Source organism: Festucalex cinctus, chromosome 2 (assembly GCF_051991245.1).
Source record: "Festucalex cinctus isolate MCC-2025b chromosome 2, RoL_Fcin_1.0, whole genome shotgun sequence".
Taxonomy (NCBI): Eukaryota; Metazoa; Chordata; class Actinopteri; order Syngnathiformes; family Syngnathidae; genus Festucalex; species Festucalex cinctus.
Window position 1 is genome coordinate 28820975 of NC_135412.1, and position 15204 is coordinate 28836178.

Here is a 15204-nt window from a genome sequence, read left to right on the forward strand (position 1 = left end):
CCAGGAAACAGGCAGCATTTTTCACAGCCTTTCTGCTCGGAGGAAATGTCGGCGCCACTGGACAGTCTACGCCGGTTAGCTAGGATGGGTGGCGGTGGAGCTGAGGACGCGAACGTCGCCGCTGGGCGCGGTGGTGTACGCGGATCGTGGAGTGGATGGAGGTTCGGCGCTTGGAGGAGAGGCAGTTTGGGTGGGACTGGAAAATTGGACCATTCTTTTTTTTTTTTTGTGTATGGTGCTCATCGCGAACGCAGCAGCTGCTTGTTAATGAGCTAGCTTATAAACAAACCTTGTAGCAAATGTGTGTGACGTCATGCATGCTGAGATCACGTCTCTGATCAACTGCTGAAAGGAGGCTGATTCTGTCCTCTTTCATCTAAAAACTGCTTCAAACATCAAAGCGTATGAAGGGATGGAAGAATGTTGATTTGTTGTGATTGTGTTGTATTGGTGTTAATGTTTTATGTTATGTTATGGTTTTTTTTTTGTCTTTCTGTAAAGCGCTTTGTGACAGTTCAGGCTGTTTGAAAGCGCTATATAAATAAACTTGAGTTGAGTTGAGATTTAATACAGAAGGAAGAGGATTACCTTGTCAAGGTGCTCTTGACAGCAATTAAGAAACTGATGCTATGGTACAAAATGGAATCACCGACTGTGGAGCAGTGGGTGTGCACTGTGGAAGAACTATTTGTAATGGAAAGACTAATGCACCGATTAAGACTACAAGAGAGAGAGTTTCCGGATAAATGGGAAAAATGGATGGACTATAAGAAGAAAACAAACGAGGACACCAACAATGTTTATTTGCATTAGTACTATTTGCCCTAACGCTGTCACGTTAAAATGTTTTGTTGTTTGTTGTGCAAAATGAAAAAGTTTAAAAATACAATAAAATGCAAGTTTAAAAAAAAGAAAAAAAGTATAGATGATGCTTAGATAATATTGTGTCAGTTTTAACATGTATTTGCACAAATTCAAACATTCTTTTACTGTAAATGTAGTAAGAGCAATCCTTTGTCATAACAATTACCCAGGTTGACCCTTTTTATTGTTGCATCATTTTAAACATCCTTAATAGGAAACTAGCTTGTCTGTTTGGCGCTAAGACATCCTCCTCATTGTCAGTAGAAAGTTAAATAAGTTCTTCTTTAAAAAAAAAAAAAAAAAAAATACACATGACTTTCTTGACCTAAATGGGATTGAAAGCTGTTTTAGTCGTTTAGAAAAAGAAATATTTATAACTGAAAGTATTTATACAGTATAGTTATATTCACCAAGCTACTGTTGTCCATTTTGCCCACCAGATGGCGCTCAAAGCCCACCTCAGACAATTTTATATGGCCTGTCTTTTCCTCGGAGTCACTTCCTCCACAGAAGAGTGAATATATAAGCAAGGGTATGCTTGTCTTTTTTTGTGATAATCCAATTAAGTTTTCCATCACTTAAAATGCTAATTTTAACCTACAGGCTTTTGTTCACCCGTGAAACGTGTATCTGTGGAGGCATATGATTCTCTGACTGAGCTGAGAGGACTACTGCATGATGGGGAGTTGAGTTTGTCCTGGCCGACATACAAAACCGCACAGAGAGCTGATATTATGCAGGAGGTGATGATCAAAGGTCATGTGATCAGTTGCTGCGGTTTATAGTTGGTTAAGATGTTCTCTAAAATGATCTGTCTTTATCCTCTTCTTCAGTCTACTTCAGCTACAAATAAGCCATCTCCCCATGGAATGCGCAACAGGAAGTCCAACAGGAGCAACACAAATGAGGAGCCGGGGGAGGAAGAGAGAAATATTTGGCTGGACTTCAGACAGAGGAAGAAAACAAGCAGAGTGGCAGGTGTCCATTCTAGAAGCAGGAAACGGACCCGGTCAGAACCCAGTGAGTTGTGAGCATACTCTGCCCCCATCTTCCTTGCTGCAACCATCTTTTGTCTCAACAGTTCTGTTCTTCCAGTTGTTTTGTCCAGTGAGGAAGATGTGCCAGATGAAGGTGATGAGAGCAAATGGATTGACCACGTTCCTCCTGGGAATCAAATATCTCATCAGACACCAAGAGGAGACCTAGAGATGCCGTCGTTCCTGGAGCTGGAGTTTTTGTCTCTTCACATCGGCTTGATGCAGACTGATGCCAGCGGGAAGATGATGGTGAGATGTGAAGTTACTTCGTAGTAGGGGTGTGCTCAAAAAATCGATACGGCAATATATCGTTGCGGGCCTCATTACAATACACGTATCTATACGCAGGCATCAGAATCAATATTGCTCGTTATCTTTAAATAGGCAGTTAACGTTTGCCTTTGCAGCTTGCATTGTACCTAAAAAAAATAAAAACCAGCAGCGTCTTTGAAGTTAATTGACTTCAATTAATGCAAAAATAGCTCACCAGTGATTGGACACTGTCTTGCTAAGAAAAATGAAAACAGAGGAAGAACATCAACATTTATTTACTTCTAAACTTAACATGGCACGTGTCTTAATGTACCAATTTTCGTATATTTTGTTTAAAAACGAAATAAAATGTGTTACACGAAAAAAATGCTGTTTTTATTTCCCCAAATATTTCAAATAAGCACTTAAAGCATTTCAGCATAAGCACTTCAGCATTTAGAGCTGTAATTTTAATACTTTGATATTTTTGCTCTTATCGGCTCATGCATATTAATACATTTTCCCGGTGTGTATGTGAAAGCTGCTCCTTGCTCTGCAGTGCGTGCACATTTAAACCAGGCATGCCACTTGGTGGTAAACCACAAGAGCTGCTAACAAAAATATTTTTGTCAGTCAGCATAACAAACATCCTTTAGGTGCACATGTGACTGTTATACAAGTAGATTAATGTAATATATCAGGATTCGTATCGCCTTAAGAATCTAGTATTGGGATACATATGTATCGCGATACGTATCGTATCGTGAGGTTGCTGGCAATACCCAGCCCTACTTCGTAGTGTATGACCAAGTACAGTAGTATATTTCCTATGGGGAACTGACGTGTTGGCTGCAGTGGCGGCTGGTGGAGTTTTCTCTGGGAGGGGGCGGAGCTGGACACTATAATTATATTCAATGATTATTACTATTTCATAATTCAGTATTTGAGCATGTTAATGTCTTACAACTTCAAACTTCTTTTCAAGTTTGACAGGCTTTTATACCCTTTTGATTTTCCTTTACTGACACATTATCTGAGGCTTTTTTAAATAAGCAGACAAACTGCACAGCAAACATAATATAAGGCCTTATTTTTCTCTCATCTTTTTGTATAAGACACAAAAGACTTCCGACTGACCAAGAATCAAACCTTTGCCACAGTCCTCACCATTTCAAACTTAAGTAGCAGTAACTGCTAGGTCAAACGACCGTCCTGACTGCCCAATAGGCCAGAGTGACTTTTGATCAATGAGCTTAAAATAAAACGTCTTTTTCACACTAAAAATAGTCACACAGAGAAATAGTAATTCCCAACATTTTAGACATTTACATTATATTTAAATTATTTAGAGGGATAGTTCGGATTTTTTGACATGAATCTCTATTTCATCCTCACTTAGAAGAAAAACGCTTTATTTAGGTGACCCCAGCCAACTTGCTGGACTATTTTCCTCTCGTCCAAGACCGGACCAGAACTCGTGTCACAGAACGCTGTCGGGTAAGGCAGTGCTGATCGCGCACACTGGAGGTGAGGATGAAATAGAGATTCATGTCAAAAAATCCGAACTAACCCTTTAAATGAGTGTTGGATGTCTTCACTCGTCTATTACTAAGTACGGCCAGACTAAGTCAGCATGAGAGTAAGCTAGGAAACAATGTTAGCACACTTATCGTCAAAGTTGGGGAGGTATGATTAGACTTGAAATAAATAATTAGTAACTTCAGCAGACAGCGAGTGAACATGCTTGACTGGAATTTCCCTTTTTTAATTTTTTCAAACTAACTTTATTGAATCACCAAATTGCTGCACACATAAATGCTGAGCATGGATGTGTGTGTAGCATACTGTAATTTGTGCCCCAATTTGACACTATTGTAACCTCCTGACTACCAGCAATTGAAATTTGTCTCTGTAGTGGACCTTTTTAAACCTGAATATCTCCCACCCAGTCCATACTATTGAATTAACTCATTTTGTGCTCTATTGAGGACATTCAGAGCTTTCCAATGATACTAAATGTGTAGGGGTGGGCCTTGCTTCCTTTGAATGCATCATAAAAGAAAATGGCTTCCCTCAGTGCAAGAACTTTTTAGGGAAGAAGAAAATTAAGTGTATATCACTTTTTATTGAACAAATTTAGGCTTTAAATGTTGTTAGCATGTTTTCTGTAAGACTCTTAAGAACACATTAAAGTATTGTCTGAATTATTTTAACTGTATTTGAACCTAGCATTTAAGTTTTAAAAAATGTCCTCTGTAGTGGACACATCATAGCTTAAAAAATGAAAGCTTTTCTTTTCAAAAATTTATTTTGCAGTATTCCAGTTACTTCACAAAGATTGGGGAATATCAAAATAAACATGATTGGACAATATTCTTTTTCCTGGTAGTCAGGAGGATAATGCATTGAAGTGGAGCTCCTGTCAAACTTTCAACATGAGTCAATGGGTAAATATATGTGTGCCCTAGACTAGAAGTGCATCACTAATCAGACTACAAACATGAGCGAAGCAACAGTTTTAGTCATTGTTAGCTATATACTGTTTATCCTGCAAATCTTAAAAATAGATACACCAAAGTAATGTGCTGACTACCATGCATTAGTCCATTGACTATTGACCAGCCACTACTGGTTGGTTGTCTATCTCAAGTATGTCTGGTTGAGAATGCGTACGGTTCGTAACGTAACATTGGTGTCTTTGTGTACAGATTACATCAAGCGGTATCGTTCTCCCGCTTGAAGGTACCAAACATTTCCTCAGAATTGTCTACTTTGTGTGTCAGCATGTCTGATGCGTTGGAGCTTCTGTCCAACAGGAGAGTATAAAGGCCAGGTCACCGTGGTTGCATCACAAGTGCAAGGCTACGGTTTGTGGGATGGCGGTGTAGCTCTGGGTGGAACTCTGTTCGATGACCTGGCAGGGCCGGCTGCATCGTTGCTTTTTCTGTGGGTGACGGATGCTCAGGCCAACATTCTGCACAGGGAGATAACCTTCATCCAGAACACCGGTGCCCCAGGTAAAATCACGAAGAGTCAGTTGGTTTCAAATTTGGCCCACACTGTCCACCATGTTAGTGTGACAGTTGAAAAGCTTTTTTGAAAACTCATAAATCAATATTTGGACCTCCACCACTTATTTTTAATGACTCAAATAACTTCAGGAACTCCCATGTAATGAAAAGTGGTATATATCAGATTATCTGCATGATTGTAACACAGCCTGTTTGTTATAAGAGATAGTAAAGTAAAATACTAGCAAAATGTTTTGTCTTGGTGCCACAGGGCCACCATGCCCCATCCTTCTGCTGGTGATGACAGAGCAACTTCCTGAGTACCAGGCTGCACTGTTGGCATCTATGTTGGACATCCCAGAATTCAAGAATGGCCGCTCCTCAGTGGCGGGGCTGACCTCCCCCATGAGCTGGACTGATGGGCTTTTCCTCATCCACAACTGCCCCAGTCCACTGGATGAACACCTCCTTTGTCTGCTGGGTCAGTCACCGGTAAGAATAATCTCTTGTCTTGTCGTTGCGTAGTGGGTGGTCCACCTCTCACGTGTGATTGTTTGTCTTCTAGGAGGAGATTTCCAATCTGCCGAGAGGAAGCTGCAGAAATCAGGCATCTGCTGTGCAGCTGCCGAGCAGGTCAAAAACTGACTGTACTTTACTCGTTTCTGGTGTTAATGGACGTGTCAAAGTCGTTGCAGGGTATCATTTGATGTTAAGTGGGCTGGACAAGTAAAATAATTGCATAATTAATGTAAACAATAAGTAGGGATGGTCTGATCAGGGTTTTATGCTGCCGAGACCGATACTGATCATCAATGAGTAAGATCGGCCGATACCGATCACTTGATCATTGATATTTTTTTCCCCCAATGTATTTATGGTGAGTGCCATTGGCTATATTAAATAAAATAAAAAATAAAAAAACCCACCATATAATCACCTTAATTTTAGACTAGGGCTGGGCAATATGGCCAAAAAAATAAAATCTCGATTTTTTTCTGTCATTCTGGGCGATTAGGATTTTAATCGATTTTAATCAAAAGTTTAAAAAAAAAAAATTAAAAAATAAATGAAACAAGGTTTGATTTATTCAAAAATTATTCTTGTGCAAAATGTTCAGACTAACGTACACTAATTTTGAATCAGTTTTAACGTAAATTTAACATAGCTTGTGCAAAAAGCTACTCATATCCTTTGCATAATTTACATTGCTTGTGCGAAAAAAAAAGAGAAAAAAAACCTACTCACAGCTTTTTCTCAACTTAAAAGCCATACATAGCTTATACAAAAAAACTACTTATGGCTTTTGCATAACCTAAATGCCACAAAGCTTGTGCAAAAAAAAAAAGCTACTCATAGCTTTTTGTTCAATTTAAATGCCACATACATAGATTGAGCAAAAAAATTACTCATAGCTACTGCTCAACTTAAATGTTACATAAATATCTTGTGCAAAAAAAAAAAAAAAACTTCTCATAGCTTTTGCATAACTTAAATGCCACAATTAAGTAGTTCTAACAATTGTAAACGGGTATTGTAAACCACACATCCAGTATTCTACCACTTGTGCAAAAATACAACTCAACTCACAATAACATTTGTATATAACAGAACTTCAAGATCAAGAGCTTAAAAATAATCAGCAGCACCTTTTATTGCAATTAAACTCAAATTCCTTGCAAGAACAACTAGCCTGCCAACTGACTCTGGCAAAAGATAAGCTCTGGTGCATGTCACAATGTTTCCCCCGGTACTAAATAGGCTAAAGTTTGTTGTTTCTACGGTGTCCTTGCACTTATCTTTGCTAGCGTTAGCCACGCCGTACTCTCGAAGACGTGAGCATTTCTCCTATTCTTTCGGGTGCCTTTGGCGCAAGTGCTGGAAGAGGTTAGTTGTGCTCCTACTCTTTGTTTTAATAGCTGTCCGGCAAACCTTGCAGACGCTTGTACTTTGCTCTATGTCGCTCTTGTAAAAGCCGCACCAATTCCATATAATAGACGTAACATGAGTCAATTTTCTTGGTTAGTCTTCTGGAGCAGACATAATGTGCGCGAGTAGGCCGCATAGCGTTTGGCCGAAGGAGCAAACAGGCGCTGATGTGGGGCTCCGGGTGGAAGTGTGAAAGCATCACTTGCCTTCGCTGCCGGTTGGCGTGGGCTCGCTTCCCCGCCTGGGAGTCCATGGAAAGGCCTTAGTATACCTCTGCTTCAGGCTCACGGCGAGACATTACGGCGGAGCTCCGCTCGTGCGTTTGCCTTCAAATTCGTGCCCAATGCACATCACATCACATTAATTAGTGTGCGTGTTTGTGTGTGTGAAAAGAAAAGGAAAAAAAAAAAGAGCGTGATGTGAACTGCCTGTACGGCTGCGGGGTCCTGTGCTCCTTCCGATGATGTCACATACCGCAGCTTCGCTATAGTAGTGTGACGTCATCAGCAAGCGCGCCAGCCACCAAACGAAGGACCGCAAAACAGCGAGCGTAAACAGACGCAAGAGGCTCGAGGGAGAGGATGTGTATTTATTTATAAGCACCTCGATTTCACGATATAGCTCATTTTCACATCGTGGGACTTTAAATGGACGAATTAATCGAATTAATTCAATTTATCGCCCAGCCTTATTTTAGACAAAAACATTTTCAAGAGAATTAATACAAAACCCTTTCAGGCACAGTGCATCAACTATTCAGTAAAAAAAACAAAACAAAAAACAAAAAAACTTAAAATTACCAGTTCTATTTCGTCCCTCCCGACCGCCAGAACGCGGTGCTTTAAGCACTGAATGTTCCTTTTGCGCATGCGCAGTTCGAGTAATGCATACCAAATTAGTCACATGTGACCCCTGGGTGACCTTAGAAGGGTATAAGTTCCGGTGTCACCCAAGGTTAGTTTCCTCTTCTCGCGTGCCGTATGTATACGACACATTTTCGGTGGCACCGGAGGCTTAGGGTGTCCCGTCGGTGCCTCCTCGCCCTGGCACCTTGGAAAGACAGGGCTTTTCTGTTGAGCGGTGTCCCGCTGGGTGTGGCCCTGGGCCGCCGCAAGACGGTCACCACGGATGCCAGCCTCAGGGGCTGGGGTGCTTTCTGGCAGCACAGGACGGCTCAGGGAAGTTGGTCTGTGCGCGACAGGGTCGATCACATTAATGTACTGGAGCTGCGGGCGGTGCACCTGACACTCATGCACTTCTTGCTATACCTGAGGGGACGGCATGTTCTCATACGGTCGGACAACACCACGACCGTGTTTCACATAAACTATCAGGGCGGCGTCCGGTCCGCCCGTCTGTTGTAAACCTCTCAGAACCTTCTCAGGTGGGCTGCTCCCCGTCTGGCCAGTATACGGGCTGCCTATCTGCCGGGGGATCAGAACCGGCTCGCGGACTCTCTCTTCCGTCAGGCCACAGAGTGACGCCGGCGCCGCTTGGAGCCGCTTCGGCACGGCGGAGGTCGATCTCTTTGCCTCTGAGGGCTCGACCCACTGCCCGCTTCGGTTTTCCCTGGGCGAGGCCACCAGCCCTCTGGGTCTGGATGCATTGGCACAGCCGTGGCCGGAGTGCCTCCTCTACGCCTTTCCGCCACTCCCTCTGATATGGCTGACGCTTCGGAGGGTTCTTCAGGAGGGGCACACACTTTTGCTGGTGGCCCCCTTCTGGCCGGCCCGGACGTGGTTCCCCCTGCTCCGTCAACTGTGCTCCGGCGAGCCGTGGCGTCTCCCCGACAGGGAGGACCTGTTGTCTCAACAGGGAGGTCGGGTTTGGCATCCCGACCCTCGACGCCTTTGCTTGTGTGTTTGGCCACTGAAAGGCTCTGAACGCTGCTGACCAGCTGTGCAGTATCGGTCACACGGACCATCCTTAATGCAAGGGCACCATCCACTCGGCTACAGTATGCCAACAGGCGGAAGTTGTTTGTGGTGTGGTGCGGAGACCGCAGGGTGGACCCTGTTTCGTGTTTGATCCCCACCATCCTGGATTTCTTGCAGTCCCTCCTGGATAAGGGCAGGTCTCCATCTACTCTGAAGGTGTATGTGGCAGCTATTTCTGCCCGACATGTCAGTGCTGATGGCGGCTCCGTGGGGAGCCATGAGTTGGTGTCCTTGTTCCTCAGAGGGGCTCTGCGTCTTCGTCACCGCCCGGTTCCTCGGGTTCCGGCGTGGGATCTGCAGTTGGTGCTAGACGGCCTGTGCAGCCCTCCTGTCGAGCCCCTGGCAGGGGCGGACCTTCTGTGGGTGTCGCGCAAGACCGCAGTGTCAGCCAACTACACGCTTTGTCGGTTAGCCCTGAATGCCTGCGATGGCACCCGGATGGCGCCGGCGTCACTCTGTGGCCGAACACTGCCTTCATTCCCAAAGTGTTGTCTGGCTCTCGTTGTAACCAGCCTCTACGGCTCACGCGTTATGTACCCCCTTCTGCTGAAGGCGGGGACAGGCCGGTGTGCCCGGTGAGGGCCTTGCAGTGTTACATTGACGCTACGGCGGGCATTCGTACGTCTGCCCAGCTTTTTGTTTGTTATGGTGGTCCTGCCAAGGGCTCCGCTCTCTCCAAGCAGCGCTTGTCTCACTGGGTCGTGGATGCCATTCGCCATTCCTACCTGCTGTCGGGCCGCCTCCTGCCGTCATGGGTGCGCTGTCACTCCACCAGGAGCGTTGCCACGTCTTGGGCCGCCCTGATGGGTGTTTCCCTGGAGGATATCTGTGCTGCTGCCTCATGGGCGACGCCTTGCACCTTCTCCAGATTTTATAGCGTGGATGTCGCCTCTCCCCATCCGCTGGGCGTGGTCTTAGGTCCTGCTGGGGCTTCTCAGTGAGGTTTGTGTCTGGGATCCCTCGCGACTACGCCGGTATTCGTCATTCAATGCTTAAAGCACCGCCTTCTGGCGGTCGGGAGGGACGAAATAGAACGAAAGTTACGACTGTATCTACGGTTCTATGAGTCCCGGACGACCACCAGGGCGTCCTGTCGCTCGGAATCCTCGTGTTCACGCGAGAAGATTCCGTAGAAAACGAACCTTGGGTGACACCGGAACTTATACCCTTCTAGGGTCACCCAGGGGTCACAGGTGACTAATTTGGTATATATTACTCGAACTGCGCATGCATGAAAGGAACATTCAGTGCTTAAAGCAGCGCCTTCTGGCGGTCGTCCGGGACTCATAGAACCGTAGTTACAGTCGTAACTTTCGCTTTATGCTTTACCGGTTGAAATAATATGCAGTCTCAACAGGACTGACATCCGAGCTCCATGCAGTGGTACCTCTATATACGAAATTAAATGATTCTGGAAGAAAGTTCTTAACTAGAAAATTTTGTAAGTAGAGATGCATTTTCCATGTAAATGCCCTCATCCGTTCCAAGCCTCCCAAAATTCAGACATGATTTATAAAGCATAAAATGCATCAAAACATGTAACAAAAACATGTTACAATTAGATTATTGCACAATAAATGAGAGTTGTGCATAATGTAAAAAAGAAAGAATAAAGAATACAAATGATGGTCATTTACATTTTTAACTGATGTCCTCATCGTTTTTTTTACCCTCTTTTTGGTTCCTGTTCTCTCTCAGAAATGTTTTTTGCCTGGTGTTTTGTAAAGAACTGATCCAAGGATGTTTTATTTCATTTTTTATTTATTTATTTATTTTTTAATAATTCTTCGAAAGTGTCCAAGGCAAACGTATCGCCCGAATGGTGAACACTTTTTCTGGGTGATTCTTTTCAATTACAAAACTTCATGGAAACTTCAGGTACAGCGAGGCATCTTTTTCCAGAAAAAAAGGCCTGTCTGGTCGCAATTAAAAACTTACTGTGCGGCGTAACCTTCATCAATCACTAATTGTTGTTGAATTTTTGCACAAATTTGTCGGCCATTAGTTAATACATTTATTTACGTAAAACTGTCTGAACACCTCATGGCCCGAGGGGCGAATGACGAGGACGCTCCATAGACACATATCTATTATATACCTATGTTCACACATAGATACAAGCGAGGGGGAGGGGCGGGAGGTTGGATGAGGAAATTGCTGCCACACTGTGCCCTCAAGTTGTTCTCTCAGGCAAGCTGCGAAGTATGAACTACGGGTGATCGGATTTTTGATTGGTAATAAACGGCTTTGATCAAATATTCCGATCACATACTTTTTTACAAATATCGGACGATTATGATCGGTGGCTGATCGATCGGAGCGTCCCTAACAATAAGTGATTGTTTTTGTTTTTGGTTTCATGCAAAGCAATACAAGTGTAAAAATGTAATATTTAATAAGATATAATTTCTGTATGTTTGAAGTGTTATATGACCGCATAACCTTATTTGGCGGACAGGTTGATTCAGTATCCGGCGGCGCCCTCTAAAGGCCGGATCACAGTGACAAAGGAGGACTTGGCTTGTCTGGAAAGTAAAGAGTTCCTTAATGATGTCATCATAGACTTTTACCTCAAGTGAGTCAACAGGAAATGTCAATCATCTGATAAAAGTATTGCCCGCCTCCACTTACTGGTGTCTTCCCCCAGATTCCTCTTTGTGGAGGGCAGGGGTCGCGCCGTGGCTGAGCGGAGTCACATCTTCAGCAGCTTCTTCTTCAAACACTTGAACAGTCAGCAAATCTCCAGCAATGGTGCTTCCCCGTAAGAAGAACTTTTGTTGGATACGGAAATAAAAATCTAATGAACACATGTAAAAAAGCAGTGATTTTGTTGCCAGGGATCAGTACATGCGGCACCAGAGAGTGAAGACATGGACCCGCCATGTTGACATTTTTACTAAAGACTTCCTGTTTGTGCCCATCAATGAGGCGTAAGTAAAGATGTCAAGAAGTCCCTGAAACGTTTATCCTAGCTCCTTTTTTTTTTTTTTTTTTTTCCCCTGCTCATACCTGGCTGGGTATTTCCTGCAGGGCTCACTGGTACCTGGCTGTGATTTGTTTCCCGGGTCAGGATGGCAAACGTTATGAGCAGCGTACAAGCAAGTTCATGTACAAGCCATGTTTCAAACATGAAGTGGTATTTTAACTTGTGATCTCTTGTTATAGGTGAATCCAAGATCTACAGTAAGAGATCAGAGCAACTGCCGGTAAATATCACAAACAAGAAATGGTGGAATGATTCATTAATTGATTGATGCATCAATTTATGTTTTTACAATCCAACTTACTCTCCTTTGATGAAACACCATCGGTGTTAATCGAATTGCTGTAAGAAAACAATTGTTGCATGCCTGTATTTAGGTATTTGTTTGAATATGACCAAAGATTAAAATGGAGTTGTTGTTTTTTTTTTTCCCAGTCATGTACCGAGCAAGGCTGCACGAGGGAGGTTGCGTTGACTCAGTGAGTGTTCTGCCGAATTGGTGATAATCTCCATGTGGCATGGTTTGTTTTTAACCTTGTTTCTTGTTCGCCTGCAGGCCATGCATCCTCATCATGGACTCTCTGAAAGTGCTGCAGCGTAAAAATGTTTCCAAGCTTCTACGAGAGTGAGCGTTTATATTCACCTGCAAGATTAATTGTCCACCTGGGAAGTATTCCAAAATATTCAGTGCTTCACTTTTTTCCATAATTTATGTTACTGCCGTTTTACAGTCCACTTATATATAAAGTGACCCCCCCCCCCATTACTAAACTTGCAAAAATTTCCCCAAAAACCTTTCATGCTGTTATGGGAAAAAACATAATTCATTTAATTTTGGAATTAGCAAAAGTAGAAAAAGTGAAGCACTCTGAACATGTTTCGGGTTCGCTGTATTCAATGGAAGAATATGCTGCATGCTAACAGGCTACATTTCTGCAAGCCTCTTGACAGACTTTTACAATGGTCGCCTTCCACGAGTCACCTGAGCGCTAACGAATGTGTGCAGCTACCTGCAGGTGGAGTGGGAAGAACGCAAGGGGCAGCATCGTGTTTTCACCTCAGACAGCATGCACAGCTACAGCTGCAGCGTCCTGCAGCAGGATAACAGCAGTGACTGCGGGGTGTACCTGCTGCAGTATGTGGAGAGCTTCTTTCAGGTGATGATGCCAACGTTGCAGCCTTAATATTCACATACATATCGTACCATATCATATTCACAACATACCATAATATCTGTTTTTGTTTTTGCAATCACCATAGAAATGTGCAATACTACTTTATGTACTCGCGATGTGGCAAAAGTCCTCCAAATAAACAAATACTTGTGTAAGTCACAGTAAAAACAGACGTTGAAATGTACTTAATGTACAAAAGCAAAGAGTCAAAATGAATGATGTCATATCATAATATAAAATATTGGTTTTGATTTACAGATACCAAATACCAGTATTGGGCAGATATTGCCTGACTGTTCTGTCTTTTGTCAGAAATAAAAAGACAGTCTTTCTTTAAAATTGTCATTGCTTTAATTAAAATTTTAAGTATCAAAGTGCTAGTGGTATTGGTTACTAGGGATGTAACGATATCCAAACATCACGATACGTTATCATGATATGAAGGTCACGATATGGTAATTATCACTACATCGGGGGGGGGGGGGGGGGGGGATATTTAAAAAAAGATCACATTGTGTAAAAAAAAAAGAGAGCTCATACTAAAAAAGCACAATATTGTGCTTTTGTACATAACAGCAATGCATATAAATCTCTAATAACAATATTGAGGTACTTACTTGCTAATGCAATCACACATTGATCGCTTCACAAGCAAATTAAATTCCCCTTCATCTGACAATTAGCATAGATTTTAAACATAGAAGGCCAAAACATCCCCAATGAAACTTAAATTACACTAATAAACTAGCCTTTAGAGGGTGCTAGAACTGTACAAATGGAAAACAACTTGACTTTTTATTAAACAGATGTGTTCCTTTTAAATATTGTGAACATGACGACAACGACGATATTGTGGCAGTTTTAATATCACGATATCATGATATTGCCCTTATCGTTACATCCCTATTGATTACTACGTATCTGTATTAGTGAGTTGAATACACGTGCTGGTATCAAAAATAAAAAAATATATATATTAACTTGATGCTCAAACTGAGAAGGAAAAATAAAAGTTGTTTAAGCGCTAACTAGTGTTGGCTCAACTTTTGTGCTAATAAAACAACGTGCTAACGGAGTTGAGCAACAAAAAATGCAAAATTAGCTGATAACTGAACAAACACACTTTGCATATGTTTATTTTTTCGAGATTAGATGGGGAGTTTTGTATGTGCTGTCAATGCATTCATCATCAATTCTTGTTAATAAGGCCTTAGATGCCGAATGTTATATTATTATTATATCGCAGTCAATCAATCAATCAATCAAGATCTCTACCGCATAACTTTACCTCTCTATTTACGTCTTGATTACGTTGTCGTAATCTGTGGAAGATAAAAGTAACAAGCCTATTACTATTCACATTGTACAGAGTAGCAATTACAGGTATCTGTTTTTGAAAATAAGGAGTAAAAGTCATATTGGTTTCCTGTCGCTAAAACTTAAAACTGCAACTGCTGGCATGCCTTCCGAGCCAGCAATTTTAGTCTATATAACACATTAATCAATTGATATGTTCGGCTCCCCAGAATCCTGTGGTGCACTTTGACCCCCCTCTGCATTTGATCCGCTGGTTTCCGCGACAACAGGTGCGACAGAAACGTGAGGAGATCCGGCACTTGATTATGAGGCTTCACAAGAGTCAGTCACAGACTGAAATGGTTTGATGATTGTACACTATTTGTTTTCTTTGCTATATATTTATTTTATTCATGAAGACACAATAAACTATTTTGAAGCCTTTCACAATTCCTCTATGATTGACTGATTATATTGTGTTTGTGCCAATGCAGTGTGTTCTTAGTATGTCAGATGGGGTGAAAGGTCAGGTACGAGAGAGAGCCTGCAGACGATCAATCAGCTTACAGCTCGTTAGCAGGATCACACAGCAGTCGGTCGATTTCTTTGTTTCTTTTTTTTTTTTTTTAAGTTACATAAAATCGTTTTTTTGTCTCTCCCAAAAAGATCATTTTAATGTGTCATTGTGGTGATTTACTGTCAAATCATTATTGAATTTCAACC

At 42.4% G+C, this 15204-nt stretch overlaps 1 protein-coding gene across 5 annotated transcripts in view; it reads left to right on the plus strand.

Moving 5' to 3' along the window:
• The window catches only part of LOC144014424 (sentrin-specific protease 7-like), a 20827-nt gene extending 5896 nt beyond the window's left edge, over positions 1 to 14931 (plus strand). For all 5 annotated transcript variants that reach the window (XM_077514286.1, XM_077514287.1, XM_077514289.1 and 2 more), the window contains 17 exons: positions 1305 to 1396; positions 1468 to 1607; positions 1698 to 1884; positions 1960 to 2150; positions 4862 to 4895; positions 4970 to 5170; positions 5436 to 5656; positions 5730 to 5797; positions 11486 to 11602; positions 11675 to 11788; positions 11865 to 11957; positions 12058 to 12125; positions 12193 to 12233; positions 12446 to 12489; positions 12567 to 12635; positions 13017 to 13167; positions 14712 to 14931. In XM_077514286.1, the coding sequence (XP_077370412.1) occupies positions 1305 to 1396; positions 1468 to 1607; positions 1698 to 1884; positions 1960 to 2150; positions 4862 to 4895; positions 4970 to 5170; positions 5436 to 5656; positions 5730 to 5797; positions 11486 to 11602; positions 11675 to 11788; positions 11865 to 11957; positions 12058 to 12125; positions 12193 to 12233; positions 12446 to 12489; positions 12567 to 12635; positions 13017 to 13167; positions 14712 to 14849 (1969 nt within the window). In that variant the 3' untranslated portion in view covers positions 14850 to 14931. The remainder of the gene's footprint in view (positions 1 to 1304; positions 1397 to 1467; positions 1608 to 1697; positions 1885 to 1959; positions 2151 to 4861; positions 4896 to 4969; positions 5171 to 5435; positions 5657 to 5729; positions 5798 to 11485; positions 11603 to 11674; positions 11789 to 11864; positions 11958 to 12057; positions 12126 to 12192; positions 12234 to 12445; positions 12490 to 12566; positions 12636 to 13016; positions 13168 to 14711) is intronic.
• Positions 14932 to 15204: the final 273 nt, after the last annotated feature.